Genomic DNA, 17,385 nt, shown 5'->3' with positions numbered 1-17,385 from the left:
TTCCGTTATTATCAGAAAGTTTAGAAATGGAGTAAATTCATGCTGACATATATTGCATTCGTTAGGGCAACGAGAATTGGCCAATGAACTATAACATGACGCACATCGTTCAAATTGGTAAGGAAGGCCTATATATATATAATGTCTTGCTTTGGAAGAATAGTATCTCTGTTCTTCCTTGCTGTTTTTAGTATGACAACTGTGACAAATGAGGTTAAATCTATCGGTGCAGTGTTGATAAAAGAAAGCTGTTACGCATCTGGCAGTTGAATACCAAGCGATAAATTCGGGTGTTGTCCGAATATCAGGCTCGTCTGTGGTCGGTTCTGTCGGCCTCATGACAGCGAGTGTTTCTATTGGTTGATTCGTTCCTTGGACGATTTTACCTGAACAAAATAATTTGTTCGTATTTGTTTGTTGTTGAGAGTGTGTGTGTGTTTGTGATTTATGTTATGAATGCTTATGTAGAAAGTAATTAAAACTATTAATTGGACTATTTCAGGTGATTTAAGAAATTCCCTAGATGAATGGTACATGTGAATGTGACTTTACATATGTGAAGGTGGCTTTAGGAAGAGACAATCAGCTGTTCATGGTTATATCTTTAAGAAATATATTTTTAGAGTATAAAACTTGAGAAATATGAGAAAAAGAAAGAGAAAAAAGAAAAAATTTATGTGGTCTGGATGACGAGGATGTGACACTGGGATCTTCAATAGTTTCGTTTCTGATGCAGATCAACGCTTGTTTGACGCTTTTTAACGTAAAACACGTGAGATATCGCATAGATAGCGATTCGTTTGCAATTCGCGCTGGGATCTTCAATAGTAATGTTTCTGATGCAGATCAACGCTTGTTCGACGCTTTTTAACGTAAAACACGTGAGATATCGCATAGATAACGATTCATTTGCAATTCGAGCTGGAAAATTCAATAGTAACGTTTCTGATGCAGATCATCGCTTGTTTGAAGCTTTTTAACGTAAAACACGTGAGATATCGCATAGATAGCGATTAGTTTGCAATTCGCGCTGGGAAATTCAATAGTTACTTTTCTGATGCAGATCAACCCTTGTTTGAAGCATTTTAACGTAAAACACGTGAGATATCGCATAGATAGCGATTCGTTTGCAATTCGCGCTGGGAACTTCAATAGTTATGTTTCTGATGAAGATCCACGCTTGTTCGACGCATTTTAACGTAAAACACGTGAGTTAAGGCATAGATAACGATTCATTTGCAATTCGCGCAGGGAACTTCAATAGTTTCGTTTCTGATGCAGATCAACGCTTGTTTGACGCTTTTTAACGTAAAACACGTGAGATATCGCATAGATAGCGATTCGTTTGCAATTCGCGCTGGGATCTTCAATAGTTTTGTTTCTGATGCAGATCAACGCTTGTTCGACGCTTTTTAACGTAAAACACGTGAGATATCGCATAGATAGCGATTCGTTTGCAATTCGCGCTGGGAACTTCAATAGTTCGTTTCTGATGCAGATCAACGCTTGTTTGACGCTTTTTAACGTAAAACACGTGAGATATCGCATAGATAACGATTCATTTGCAATTCGGGCTGGGAAATTCAATAGTAATGTTTCTGATGCAGATCATCGCTTGTTTGAAGCATTTTAACGTAAAACACGTGAGATATCGCATAGATAGCGATTAGTTTGCAATTCGCGCTGGGAAATTCAATAGTTTCGTTTCTGATGCAGATCAACCCTTATTGACGCTTTTTAACGTAAAACACGTGAGATATCGCATAGATAGCGATTCGTTTGCAATTCGCGCTGGGACTTCAATAGTTATGTTTCTGATGCAGATCCACCTTGTTGACGCTTTTAACGTAAAACACGTGAGATAAGCATAGATAAAGATTCATTTGCAATTCGCGCAGGGAACTTCAATAGTTTCGTTTCTGATGCAGATCCACGCTTGTTTGACGCTTCTTAACGTAAAACACGTAAGATATCGCATAGATAGCGATTCGTTTGCAATTCGCGCTGGGATCTTCAATAGTTATGTTTCTGATGCAGATCAACGCTTGTTCGACGCTTTTTAACGTAAAACACGTGAGATATCGCATAGATAGCGATTCGTTTGCAATTCGCGCTGGGAACTTCAATAGTTTCGTTTCTGATGCAGATCCACGCTTGTTTGACGTTTTTTAACGTAAAACACGTGAGATATCGCATAGATAACGATTCATTTGCAATTCGCGCAGGGAACTTCAATAGTTTCGTTTCTGATGAAGATCAACGCTTGTTCGGCGCTTTATAACGTAAAACACGTAAGATAACGCATAGATAACGATTCATTTGCAATTCGCGCTGGGAATGTGACGTCTTGATGATGCCCGAAATCCTCAGCTACAGGCTCGTCAGATCGTCCGAACGCTGCCCCGTTGTTGTTGGGAGAGTTCTTCCACGGTTAAGGAGTTGAAACCCCAAGGCTATGTGTCTGAATTATCAAGGCACTTGGTCCACGGTTTTTATAAGATTCAAGTTCCACCTTGTGTTAATTGTCACTTTATTAAGAGATATTTTACAGAATAATGACAGTAAGCGAGTAAGCACGAGTACAGGTAAGTAATGGCAGTGAGGCTGGTTGTCTAAAAGTATGGCGCTGCTTTAAACTAAGAGAGTTCCTGGAAAGAACGCATAGATAGCGATTCGTTTGCAATTCGCGCTGGGATCTTCAATAGTTATGTTTCTGATGCAGATCAACGCTTGTTCGACGCTTTTTAACGTAAAACACGTGAGATATCGCATAGATAGCGATTCGTATGCAATTCGCGCTGGGAACTTCAATAGTTTCGTTTCTGATGCAGATCCACGCTTGTTTGACGTTTTTTAACGTAAAACACGTGAGATATCGCATAGATAACGATTCATTTGCAATTCGCGCAGGGAACTTCAATAGTTTCGTTTCTGATGCAGATCAACGATTGTTCGGCGCTTTATAACGTAAAATACGTGAGATAACGCATAGATAACGATTCATTTGCAATTCGCGCAGGGAATGTGACGTCTTGATGATGCCCGAAATCCTCAGCTACAGGCTCGTCAGATCGTCCGAACGCTGCCCCGTTGTTGTTGGGAGAGTTCTTCCACGGTTAAGGAGTTGAAACCCCAAGGCTATGTGTCTGAATTATCAAGGCACTTGGTCCACGGGTTTTTATGAAGATTCAAGTTCCACCTTTGTGTTAATTGTCACTTTATTAAGAGATATTTTACAGAATAACGTACAGTAAGCGAGTAAGCACGAGTACAGGTAAGTAATGGCAGTGAGGCTGGTTGTCTAAAAAGTATGGGCGCTACGCGCTTTAAACTAAGAGAGTTGTCGCGAGTGGAATAGAACAGAATAAGGAATAAGGAATTTTTCTGGCTGTACTCTCCTTTTATATTTTCTACAGTACAGGGTCATCCTTTCACTTGGGTGGAATTCAGGACAAGGTCGCATTCATCCTTTCACTCCATATATGGTTATGAATAGAATTTAAGCCTTGAAAATTTTGCTTAGTCGATCCTTTCACTTCATACATAGTTATAATTTATGCATTCCTTATTCAGGGTCATACTTCTTCCTTTCACTCGTATACGGTTACAATGCGTGGCTTACAAAAATAGATTCTAAACCTAGAATTTCTGACTCAGTGATGAGGTAAGCGTTGTCAAGGTTTCTGCTGATGCTATATAAAATCTATTTCTTCTTTAGACATTCTTTACAATTTTGTTCGGTTAGAATGTCTAAAGATTACGGCCTTGAGTATGTTTATAATTTATATTTTCTTGAAATATTGGATTGAAATATTCTTTATTCAATATAGAAATTTATTTTGTTTTGTTTGACCAATTGAGTTTGTATGACATTTTCCATTATAACGACTGAAGTAGTGGAGTTGGACAAAGTATGTATATAACCTTTTTTGTAGAGTTTCTTGTAAGCTTTATTTTCATTTGACACGTTTTTTCTGTAAAGTGAATATTTCCTGAAATATTTAAGAAAAACTGTTTTTTCTTTCTCTAAAGATATCTTGAAGTCTGTACGCGAGCGCTAATTATTTTATAAGGAAAAGTTGTTCAGTATCCTCGACTTTATAACATATATCAAGATGTAAGGTAGTAGAGCTAGGGGAGTTCTAAATATTGTGCTCAATAAATGCGTAAAATTCTACTTAAAAGCGGCTCCTGGTAGATTTAAAAGATAAGTTTGTTGTTGTGTAGTCTACTTTGTTAGTATAAAAGCTTAAAGTATTCTGTTTTTGTCAGATAGTATTTAATAAAGGTGAATTTATAGTGAATTGAGCTTAAGGTAGTCATTCGTACATAGTCGGCCATGTCGGATGTAATTCACCAATCAGTGATGAGGGTCAAGTATATTATTTTAGGTAATTGTGTTCAAACATTGATTTGTGATATTTGAAGGATTGTTGGTTCGTCAGTTAGATGTGGAGTCCGTTCCGTTATTATCAGAAAGTTTAGAAATGGAGTAAATTCATGCTGACATATATTGCATTCGTTAGGGCAACGAGAATTGGCCAATGAACTATAACATGACGCACATCGTTCAAATTGGTAAGGAAGGCCTATATATATATAATGTCTTGCTTTGGAAGAATAGTATCTCTGTTCTTCCTTGCTGTTTTTAGTATGACAACTGTGACAAATGAGGTTAAATCTATCGGTGCAGTGTTGGTAAAAGAAAGCTGTTACGCATCTGGCAGTTGAATACCAAGCGATAAATTCGGGTGTTGTCCGAATATCAGGCTCGTCTGTGGTCGGTTCTGTCGGCCTCATGACAGCGAGTGTTTCTATTGGTTGATTCGTTCCTTGGACGATTTTACCTGAACAAAATAATTTGTTCGTATTTGTTTGTTGTTGAGAGTGTGTGTGTGTTTGTGATTTATGTTATGAATGCTTATGTAGAAAGTAATTAAAACTATTAATTGGACTATTTCAGGTGATTTAAGAAATTCCCTAGATGAATGGTACATGTGAATGTGACTTTACATATGTGAAGGTGGCTTTAGGAGGAGACAATCAGCTGTTCATGGTTATATCTTTAAGAAATATATTTTTAGAGTATAAAACTTGAGAAATAGAAGAAAAGAAAGGAAAAGAAAAAAAAATTTATGTGGTCTGGATGACGAGGATGTGACATCTCCCTCCATGGGGAAGTTCGGTCCCCGAACTTAAAAATATATATATATATTTTTTTTTTTTTACTTTTAAGATGTATGAATGGATTTTTATTTATGGTTAGAAATATTAGTGAGTAAAATTTTAATATTTTATTTGAGTAATGTAAACGTTACAAGGTTAAGTGGCATAGATTCATAACGTGCATGTGTATAATGTGTATATAAGTAACTTAAGCATAGATTAATATGAATTATAAAAAAAAAATGACAAAACGTAGGTTAACAATATATGGGTGTTAACAATAATTGTTTTTGATAATGTTATAAGAGTGGATTAGATGATAACGAACTTTTATAGTGAATAAAAGGGGATATTATATGATTCCACGAGGGATTCCGGTTTCGCACAATATCTTATATTCAATTTGTTCGGTGCGCCCTTGGTAATTTATAATTATTGCACGGCAATGGTAGCAATCGATCGCACGTCGGGTGTGCATTAATAGGCGGTAGCAACGTCCGCAATGTAACTCTGTATGGTGTAGGTTTCGCGCGATAAGATGTAGATTACGCCAGACTGCATGTTGACGTCCTTGTACACAGAACGTATGTTCGGCGATAGCACAGTCGCCACATAACACTACCTCACCGGAAATTTGTACGTACCACGCAGAGTGGCATATAAAGAAATATGCGGGAAATACATATGGATTTAGAACATCACGATAATATAACGGCGCTGGTACTTCCGAGGGGAGTGGAGCTCGCGGTGATCCTTGGGGTATTGGCATTGGTCGGCTTGCTCCATGGTGACGATAAAATCCTGGTTCAGCCAGATCTTCGTATCTTTCTCTTGCAGGTGCTGGTTGTGTCCTTGGTTCCGGAGCAGCATGCGCGGTCTGTGTAGTTTGCGCGGTTTGCGTAGTTTGCGTCGTCGCACCTGATGTATGAGGCAGCGGTGCAGGGGGTCGCCTCGCCGGGTCTGGGTGCATTTGCACATACGTGTGGTCCACAAGGGAGCATGCTGATTCAGGCCTTGAGGTGTTGGAGTACATTGGGGGTGGCTCCGTGGGGGTATGGGGTGATGTATGCCCGTTAACAGTGTCTCGGCCGGACATGTTGTCCATGTTCATCTCGATGATAATATCTCGGATAAGATCCGAAGTACTACTTACGGTGTGTTGGTCGAACTCAGGTGATGTAGGCTGGCCTGCGCGATATACTTCGGGGTCTGTAGGGCCAACACTGTTGATTGGTGAGTTGGTTTCGTTACGTCGTTCCCTTATTAGAGGCAGGTCGTCACTGGAAAAACCTCTGAAGCTTGTAGCGTTGTCAGGTGTATCTGGTCTCGTCAGTCTCTGGTGCATATTCAGGACAGTCATTCGTTGTAAGCGGCCTAATACGCGATACCACGTGGCTTCGGCTTGTCTCCGCATATGTTGTCGGATTTTTAGTTTTTTGTACCTCTTTTCTATAAGGAATTGGACCAAAGGCTTAAAATTTTTTCAAGTCATTTTGGTTCAGTCACTTACTGTGTACGGTTAAGTCAGTTTTCGCGTTGTGTTGTGATCAGGTCTTCTATGTTCCGTTCGGTTTGAAGATTTCTCTCCGACTGATCGTACTGCGGGAAGCTACGTGCTATTTCAATGGTCGGTATGGAAACGTCGTTAGGTCTTCGCCTTTGTTCTTGATTGTTTGTGCAGCTGCATGCTTGAGATAAAGGATTACTAGAATCGCATGCCCATAAACGATGATACAGCACTAGCATTATGGTCAAGAGCATTCCTAGTATGATGACGATGCAGGTTGCTACATTGTGTAAAGTGATCCTTTGATCGCGGTTCTTCCTTACTTTAATTTCTCGAGCTTTTTCAATAATATCATCGAAAGTTGCTTCAATATTACTTTGATTATTTGTCCATATTTCATGCATTGTATCTGTTATATTAATTTTATATCTTTCGTGTACTGGCTCGTACAAATGAGAAATGCTTAAATTATTTGTTAATACAAAATATTTTATAAGTTTTGTTGTTTGAATAGACGGGTAACTCATAGTAACCGTTCTTGCTTTGATTTTACAACCTTGATGTACGGTTAGTATTCCAGAATTTTCAATTTCTATGTGTTTAGAAAAATTTGGGCATTCTATATTTATTGTTTCCTTTCCAGTTGTGGTATATAGCCAATTACCAGGTGTATTTAAAATTTTCCAATATGTGTCTCTCAATTCCTTAATTGTTATTTTGCAATGGTTTGGTTCTATATTCCTATTTATTAGAACTTCTATATTACAGTTTATAGTTTGTCGTACTCTTTTTAGCGGAAAGATGGATGGGCATATGAATGTCGGGTTATTCTTTATGCATATATTCAGCTCATCGCTTTGGAATTCATAGTAACTATCAGCGTCTTCATTCAATGCAATATACTCGGTGTTCGGATTAATTATAGCATATTTATTGTTACTAAAATCTTGTTTAGCGGGTAGTGGGATTGCTTTGTAAAGCTTGTATTTTCCAGGTGTTAATAATGGTATTTGTAAAATATAAATTAGTCGATTATTTAAATAAGCAATATGCAGGTCAGAAATTTTTACTAATTGATCGGTGTCTTCCTCATTAATAGGCACAGGGAATTCTGCGTGTGGAATTCGTTCTTTTATTCGGCGAGAATTTTCAACTAAGTATTGCGGGGATATTATTCGTGGATGTATTATTCCTTGTTTTCCAAATAAAATTCCGTCGATTAGTATATTTAAATCAATTTCATGCTCTAAGATAGCTCTGTCGATTTCTTCTATGACGTTACTAAAATATCCATGAATGTCCTTCTGTATTATATCGTCTGTTAGATTATTAAACTTTTCTTGGATTTCTTGTTGGAGGGTTAGTAATTGCCTCTGTATCTTAAGTGTCGCGTCACCGAGTTCTCCGAATCTGGCACGCGTCGCTATGGTGTGATTAATAAGTAACGCAGCAAGGTCTTGGGTTTTATTTTCGACGTTTATTATTATATTTTCAAGTAATTTTGCGTCCTCTATTGTCAATGTTCCAAATAATATTTTACTTATTTCTCCTATGAATTCTAGAGGTACTCTTCTGACTCTTGGGTGATTAATTATTCTTCTTATGTGATCTTGATATTTCATCATTTTATCAAGTTTATTATGCAACATTATAAATTGCGGTTGTGATTTACACACATGTGGAATGTCATCGCAACGTTTTACAGCAATGTTTAATTCTTGTTGGATCCGTTTAGATGCATTTATGACATCGGCTAGATCGACGTATATCACCATCTTCCAAGAGATTTCCGATGTTCGAACCTCGCCGACATCTTCGTAAAATATTCCTGGATTATCCTTCAGCGGCATTATCGCGTATTTGTTTTCTATCATCCCTGATCTGGAATTCGAGCAGGCTTGGTTCGGTTTATATGAACAATTCGAGTTTTATTGGGTGTAATTAAAATTTTTATATTTTCATTATCTAATATTTCTAGGATTTCATGAGGTCCAGTGTATTCGTCACCGAACTTATGTTTCTTTTTTGGTTGTAATAGGTATATGAAATTCCCTACCTTGTAATTTTGTGATTTTAACTTTCTATCATAGTAATATTTATAACGTTCTTTTGCCCTGCCTAAATTTGTCACGGCTAATTTCCTCAAATCCGTTAGTTTATCTATTAATTCGTCTACATAGTCATCGTATGTATCAGTAGTATCGTTTGGTTTTATTTCTGATGGCAGTCGCGCTAGTCTGCCGAACACTAATTCATAAGGTGTATATTTCGTTCCTTCATGTACGCTAGTGTTATATGAAAACATTGCATGTTCGAGCCAATTATCCCAATCTCTTTCATTGTCAATATAATGTTTTAAATATTCAATTAGCACATGATGACTCCTTTCTATTGAGCCATTTGATTGAGGGTGAAAGGCTGAGGTTTGGTATTGCTTTATTTTGAAATGTTTCGCAAATTTTTTCATCATGGAGCTTGTAAAATTTGCACCTTGATCTGTCAATATCGCTTTTGGGCTTCCAAATTGACAAATAAATCGTCTGGTAAATGCTCTTGCGGTTTCTTCAGAATCTGCCTTAACGATTGGAACGGCAATTGAATATTTTGTTAATAAGTCCTGTATTGTTAGTATGTATTCATTGCCATTCTCTGTGACGGGCAATGGTCCTAATATATCCATTGAGACTTTGTCGAAGGCGTCTGCAGGTGTATCCGTTATGATCATTGGTTGTTTTGTCTTGACTCGTACTAATTTTTTCTTTTGGCAACTGCTGCATGTTTGAATAAATTTTTCAACTTGTGATTTCAGATTTTCCCAATAATATTTATGTCGGATGCGTGATAATGTTTTTGTAATTCCTTTATGTCCACCGACGCTTGATTCATGGCATTCTTGTATAATCCGTAACCTATCCTCTGGTTTAGGTATGCATATACGGCCCTGACATATGGTTATACATACTGGGGTATGTAAAAATATTAATCGTATGATATTGCGGATTTTTGTCCATGGAATTTTTATGTCACTTTTATGTTGAGATATACTAGCATTTAGAATGTTTAAACGTTCCATTTCATTTTTTAATTCTTTAAATCCTTGTACAACGTTTTTTTCATGAATTTCATTACTGGTTGTTTCTTTAATAATTATGCCTAAAGTTTTTCCTTGTATTAATATGTGTCCAAGAGTTCCATTAAAATCTCTAGGCTTCTGACATAGTTTTTTATTTATTAATTCATTACCTATTTCATCAACAGGATTTCCACGAGTGTCGACAAAATATATTATGTAATTACTTTTCATCCATATATGATCACGTGAGTCTACAATGTTAACTGAAGTCGGGTGAATTTCTTTTACTATGGGCAATTTTCTGTCTACAAATTGTTTTGATGATTTAACTGTTTTCTTATTTTTCTTTTGAGATTTCCCTTTGAGTTTTGTTTTGTTTTTTATTTTATTTTGTGAGACAGGTTCCTTTTTTATTTTTATTGTGCGAGGTATAGCGTCGTATTTAGTGGGGGATATTAATTCTGCGGTTTCACTTTCATTAGATGTTTCATTATTAGTTACATCGGGTTGTCGATAGGTTGTAAAGGCCTTTGATGTTTCGGGTTCAAAATCCATTCTTTCTTCTCTTATTGTCCTTAAATCTTCTTTAGTTAATGGTATATCTTTTTCTATTACTTCAATTAAATCTTCATTTTGAGGGTTTTTGGATTTGCTTATGTGAGTATTATCTGGGGTTTTACGTTTATGATTTCTTGTTGATGGTGGTGGATGGACATCGATCTGTACTTGTATGTCACGTTGTACATCAAAACTGTCGCTAGAACCTTTCTCTACGTCCATTGGTTCGTCTAAGTTGGGTGAAATCACGCGCGGTTGTTCCTGAAATTTCTTGTCATCGATGCGTTTATTTGGACCACCCGGTATGTGATCTTCGTGCTGTCTCTTGCGCAGAGGCGTTTGCGCATGTCTGTCATTACGTACTTCCTGCGGGGGGTCGAAAATAGCGCTGCTGTCGCTACGATGATCAGCTGGGTCGCACCTTAAAGCTTCATCCACACGTACTGCTGTGTCATCAATGCAAGGCGGATTCTCAATGCATAATTCTTTCCTATTTTCAACTGTGTCTATAGTTCTTCGTTTCTTCCTTCTTTTCCGTCTTCTTCGTTTTTCGTGATTCGATGAACTGCTCTCATGTTTCCTTTTTTCACCCTTAAGAAGTATTTCAGAATCATCAGTGTCATAATCCGTTTCATAGCTAGATTCTGTTGTATCTTTATCGCTGCTTTCTATTGGTTCGTCAAATTTTCTTATCTTGAATTCTTCTTCTGAATCGACGTATGGGGATAATTCGTAAGGCTTTAGTTTTTTATGAGGAGCGGGATTTCCAGAATGTTCGCTTTCATAATTTCTTTTGTCTCTATGGTGACTTACCTTTTGCTTTTTGTGTTCTTGTCGCACGGATGATTCACTGGAAGACGAATGAGCTCGCTTGGCTTGTAATGCACATGTTTGCTTTATTTCTTCAGTTGGATTTCGTGATAGTGCATCTGCATTTTTATTCTTTTTGCCCGGTTTATATTTTATCTCATAATTATACTCTGCTAGTTTTAGTTTCCATCTCATTAATCGCGACGTAGGGTCGGAAACAGAGTTTAACCATTCCAGTGGTTTATGATCCATAACCAACGTAAATTTTCGTCCATAGACATAGGGTCGAAAATGTTTTACTGCGTATACAAGAGCTAATAATTCTCTTTCGGTAGGTGAATATCTAGTTTCAGCGTCGTTTAAAACTCGTGAGGCATAAGCTATAGGAAGATCGTTGCCTATTTTTCCTTGGCTTAATATTGCTCCAATGGCGAAACCTGATGCATCGGTAGTTATAATAAATGGTTGGTCAAAGTCTGGGTACTGTAATATTGGTTCCGAACAAAGAGCCAATTTTAATTTGTCGAAGGATTCTTGTTGTTGTGTCGTCCACGCGAAAGCTATAGATTGTTTTGTAAGGTCTGAAAGAGGTTTAGCAATTTTTGAAAAATTTTCAATGAACCTGCGGTAATAACCAGCGAGTCCTAAGAATTGTTTGATATTTTTCCTTGTTTTTGGGACAGGAAAATTTTTTACAGCCATAATCTTTCCTGGGTCTGGACGAACGCCATTTTCAGTTATTACATGACCAAGATATGCAACTTCTCTTTTTAAGAATTCACATTTGTCAGGTTGCAAAGATAAGTTTGCTTCAGCCAATCGCTTCATTAGTCGATTGAATTTTAATTCGTGTTCCTCCAAGGAACGGGCGTATATTACTATATCATCTAGATATACAAATAATTCAATTCCTTGCAATCCGGTTAAAACTTGATCCATCAATCGTTGAAAAGTAGCAGGAGCATTTTTTAATCCAAAAGGCATGCGATTGTATTCAAAGTGTCCATAAGGTGTTGAAAAAGCTGTTTTATGCTTGTCCGTACTATCCATTTGTATTTGATGAAATCCGGATGCTAAGTCAAATACTGAAAAGTATTTTGCACTTCCAAGCTGGTCCAGTATATCAACAATATTCGGCAGTGGATAAGCATCACCAATCGTTTTTTCATTAAGAGCACGGAAATCAATGACAAGACGCCATTTCTTATTTCCTGACGAATCGTCTTTCTTAGGTACGATCCATAAAGGGGAATTATAAGGAGAACTGGATGGTTCTATTATACCCTTTTCCAACATATCGTCAACTTGACGCTGTATTTCCTCTTTGTGTACTTGAGGATAGCGATATTGCTTGACGTTGATTGGTCGGTCGTCCGTGGTGAAAATACGATGTCGTACTGTATGAGTAGCCCTTAAGGTTTCTTCTGGCAAATGAAATCTATCGGCATGCTCTGTTACGAGTTTAAGAACGTTATTTCTTTCTTCTTCATTGAGATGTATAAGTCTTAAGAGATCGATTATTTTATTCACTCGTACATTTTTATTGCTCGTATCTGCGGTTACAGTTTTTAATTCTGGCTGTTCCTCAAATGGGTATATCTCTACCGTAGGTATAGCTAACTCTATATCCTCGTCTGACGTATTGATAGCATAAAGATATGCTTTGCCATGGCGATTAGATACTACAGCATTGCCTAGGTATAAGTTTGGTCCAGCATTCAATTTAGGAACATATCCATAAATTACTTCGGGATTGGCTACCCTCACATGTATCTGTTTACGCATTCGAGCGGGTACGGTGACCGCTTCTTCATACTGAAAATAATATGGTATCCCATTAATAATCAGACTTGCCCTCGGGTAGTCGATAGTGGCTTGTTGACTCTTAAAGAATTCGGTTCCAAGCATTCCATCTGGTCGAATGGGAAATTCATCGGATACTACATGAAAAGGCACCTTAACGTTAAAAATTGGAATTTCAACTATGCCAGTGGTCTGTGTACGTCCTTTAGTTATTCCACTTAATTCATATACAATAGCTTTGTCGATTATTACATCGGCATTAAGAGCGTTTTCCTTAATGATATTTATATCAGAGCCCGTGTCAATCATAAATCTTGCTCTTCCGTCGGCTAAACATTGGCTTGGTAATATGACAGACGGTGGTTTTCCTATACTATGTTTCGTGATTTTTATACTTGCGATTCCGTGGATAGGGGTGCTTCCGGTGTAATTAGGCGCACGCGTGGGCGTTCGTTCAGCGCTGCGCCGTCGCGCTGTGCCCGCTCGCGGTTTCCCGATTCAACAGGCATTCTTTGTTGTCGTGCGTTATCATTTACTCTATTTTCTCTGCCATCCATGCGGTTATCCCGCCAGTTATTAAACGGACGATTATCTCGCCAATTATTATTATTGTATTGTCTCTTGCGGCATTGGTCAAGACTATGACCAGGCGTTTTGCAGTAACGACAAATGATTCCAGCATTACGAGGTACGGCAAAATTTCCACGAGGGTTACCAAAATTCATTAATCTCCCGTGTTGGTTTGGTACTTGATTTCGAATCAAGATTCGTGGTTGGAGAGCTTTACATTCTGCACGAACGTGTCCTGAGTTTTTACAAAATGAACAAACTTTAGGTTGCCATTGTACATGTGTTACTTGAGCCAATGGGTTTATCGTACTACACGAGTATGTATCATGACCATATCCAAAACAATTATTACATCTTACGGATTGTATTAATCCTTCTGTTATTCTCAGTCGTTGCATGTGTTCATTGTACTCAGTTTCAGCTTTTATGGCGGTTTCTATGGCATTATTCAATGTGACTTCTTCTCGAGGATGCATTCTTGCGTAAATATCGGACTTTAATCCAGTTAAAAAATTGCGAACTGCATTAGTTTCAGCTGAGCCTAAGAATTGAACGGCATTAGTCGGATTTTCGATCTGATAGCAAGACTTCAGTTGTTGCAAAATCATTGATACGCGACTACCGTAGTCAACTACAGATTCGTCTGGATGTTGCATGACTTTTGAAAGATCGCCGTGCAATTGCGAAGAAGAGTAAACAGGTGCAAATCTTGTTCTTAACACAGCTAATAAGGAATCAATATTATTATATTCGCCACTCAAAGCCACTCTCAAGGCTGGTCCCAAAAGTTTATTCTTTATCATCTGAACCAATCCGTACTCAGCATTTGGTGACACCATATTCTTTGCATGAATGCAACTATTTAAAAATTGTGAAACAGGCATATTTTTACCATCGAAAGGGAGAATTGTTTCGGCTGCATCTCTTAAACTGATATAAGGCGGATTGTTTCTACGATTAGTATTATCGTCAGACATATTGATGCTACCTATTTGTCTAGTTAATTCATTTACTACGTTGTCTTCCATAATTGCGTGTTTTACAAAGTTCTTGACTAAATAAATATGTTTTAATTTAGTCACACTTACACATAAGTTATAGTAATGAAGAGGAGAAACACGCGTAGATCCATGTAGCCTCGTTCGAATTCGTTCAGCAAAGCCTCCGTACTTCAACCAGGAATATTCTGAATATTTCTCGGACGTATGGGAGTCGATTTCCGCGTTGACACTGCTACTGATGAAACCTCGGTGTCTCAGTAGTGTAGTCAAAATGTCCGATACGCAGGTATCCTGGCAGTGAATCAATCAATATCCCACCGCTGCCACCAAAAGTTATTTGGGGTAGCGTGTGACGTCTTGATGATGCCCGAAATCCTCAGCTACAGGCTCGTCAGATCGTCCGAACGCTGCCCCGTTGTTGTTGGGAGAGTTCTTCCACGGTTAAGGAGTTGAAACCCCAAGGCTATGTGTCCGAATTATCAAGGCACTGGATCCACGGGTTTTTATGGAGATTTAAATTCCACTTTTGTGTTAATTAATACTTTATTAAGATATTTTTTACAGAATAATGTACAGTAAGCGAGTAAGCACGAGTACAGGTAAGTAATGGCAGTGAGGCTGGTCGTCTAAAAATTATGGGCGGTACGCGCTTTAGACTAAGAGAGTTGTCGCGAGTGGAATGGAATGGAACTGGCACGCTTATGACGCTTTTTCTGGCTGTTCTCTCCTTTTATATTTTCTACAATACAGGGTCATCCTTTCACTTGGGTGGAATTCAGGACAAGGTCGCATTCGTCCTTTCACTCCATATATGGTTATGAATAGAATTTAAGCCTTGAAAATTTTGCTTAGTCGATACTTTCACTTCATACATAGTTACAATTTATGCATTCCTTATTCAGGGTCATGCTTCTTCCTTTCACTCGTATACGGTTACAATGCGTGGCTTACAAAAATAGATTCTAAACCTAGAATTTCTGACTCAGGTGATGAGGTAAGTTTTGTCAAGGTTTCTGCTAGTTTAAAAATCTGTTTCTTCTTTAGACGTTCTTTACAATTTGTTCGGTTAGAATGTCTAAAGGTTACAGTCTTGAGTATGTTTAAATTAATATTTTCTTGAAATTTGGATTAAAATATTCTTTATTCAATATAGAAATTCATTTTGTTTTGTTTGACCAAATGAGTTTGTATGAGAATGTCATTTTAATTATTATAAGTAACTTATATGGATTTCTTATATTTGTAATTGTCAAATCATCTTGGCTAGAGTGTGAGAATTATTTTGTGCTAAAATATGACCAAAGACGATCTTAGATAAAGTTAGATAATTTTTAGATGATTAGATACTTTTGTATAAGTAATCTATTAAGGTTGTTGTTTACATTAACAGAAACCCGGGGTTCGTATTCTTCGTGGTTCCTGATTTATTTGATTGTTAACTAATTTTGTTTAAACAATTTCTTGATTTTTAGAGTCGAAAGGGTAGTTTTGCTGTCGCTTGTTAAAACTATATATAGTTATTTGTTATGTATACCCTAGATAGTGGATATATATATATGTATATTATTCATAAGGTGGTTCACCATTGTTATTTTATTTAAATGAATGTTAGTGAATTATTGGTAGATTAAAATTTAAGTAATTATGTTCGTTAGATTAGTTGAAGAGTAAAGAAGCTTATTATGGGAATTCGTGAGATTATTGCAATAAGTAGAAGAGAGAGAGATATACAAAGTAGTGTCCTCAAAGTCACTCTTTTATATATATTTATATATTTGTTAATCGGTTAGTTCGAGGACATTTGGGTTTCAGTGATTCTCATTTCTCATTGATTTAAATTATTTTTGTTCGTTTTGCCCTTTTTACATTATGAATGTATCCAATGATTCAAGCAAAATTGTATATATGATTTATTCATTTTAATTTGTCCAAGTCGTTCAAATATTGATTCAAAAATATAAGTTTTTGTTGACTCACTTCTGATCCGGGTGAAATTAAATTTATTCGTTACGGCTTGAAATGTGTAACATTTAAACTAAATGGAACAAGTGTCGCTCTTTTTCTGTTCATTTATTATAAATAATCTAAGTTATGTTAAATCGGAGAAAATTGGTCCTTTAATAAAAGCGGCTCCTGGTAAATTTAAAAGATAAGTTTGCTGTTGTCACAGTCTACTTTGTTAGTATAAAAGCTTAAAGTATTCTGTCTTTGTCAGATAGTATTTAATAAAGGTGAGTTTATAGTGAATTGAGCTTAAGGTAGTCATTCGTACATAGTCGGCCATGTCGCATGTAATTCACCAATCAGTGACGAGGGTCAAGTATATTATTTTAGGTAATTGTGTTCAAACATTGATTTGTGATATTTGAAGGATTGTTGGTTCATCAGTTAGATGTGGAGTCCGTTCCGTTATTATCAGAAAGTTTAGAAATGGAGTAAATTCATGCTGACATATATTGCATTCGTTAGGGCAACGAGAATTGGCCAATGAATTATAACATGACGCACATCGTTCAAATTGGTAAGGAAGGCCTATATATATATAATGTCTTGCTTTGGAAGAATAGCGTCTCTGTTCTTCCTTGCTATTTTTAGTATGACAACTGTGACAAATGAGGTTAAACCTATCGGTGCAGTGTTGATAAAAGAAAGCTGTTACGCATCTGGCAGTTGAATACCAAGCGATAAATTCGGGTGTTGTCCGAATATCAGGCTCGTCTGTGGTCGGTTCTGTCGGCCTCATGACAGCGAGTGTTTCTATTGGTTGATTCGTTCCTTGGACGATTTTACCTGAACAAAATAATTTGTTCGTATTTGTTTGTTGTTGAGAGTGTGTGTGTGTTTGTGATTTATGTTATGAATGCTTATGTGGAAAGTAATTAAGATTATTAATTGGA

At 37.1% G+C, this 17,385-nt stretch overlaps 1 protein-coding gene across 1 annotated transcript; it reads right to left on the bottom strand.

The window, feature by feature from the left end:
• Positions 1–6,504: 6,504 nt before the first annotated feature.
• Positions 6,505–8,547, bottom strand: LOC113005847. The gene is made up of 2 exons (XM_026141748.2): positions 6,677–8,547; positions 6,505–6,615 (listed from the first exon to the last, which is right to left on the bottom strand). The coding sequence occupies exon 1, from the start codon at positions 8,545–8,547 to the stop codon at positions 6,691–6,693; it is 1,857 nt and encodes a 618-aa protein (XP_025997533.2). The 3' UTR covers positions 6,505–6,615; positions 6,677–6,690.
• Positions 8,548–17,385: the final 8,838 nt, after the last annotated feature.

The sequence above is a fragment of the Solenopsis invicta genome, unplaced genomic scaffold (genome assembly GCF_016802725.1).
Source record: "Solenopsis invicta isolate M01_SB unplaced genomic scaffold, UNIL_Sinv_3.0 scaffold_477, whole genome shotgun sequence".
NCBI classification, from domain to species: domain Eukaryota; kingdom Metazoa; phylum Arthropoda; class Insecta; order Hymenoptera; family Formicidae; genus Solenopsis; species Solenopsis invicta.
The sequence above is the reverse complement of the archived record's forward strand: the minus strand, read 5'-3'. Positions and strand labels throughout refer to the sequence as shown.

What these genes read in the sequence shown, in the direction of transcription:
- LOC113005847 (XM_026141748.2), bottom strand. Translation starts at nt 8,547, where the DNA reads ATGATAGAAAACAAATACGCGATAATGCCGCTGAAGGATAATCCAGGA.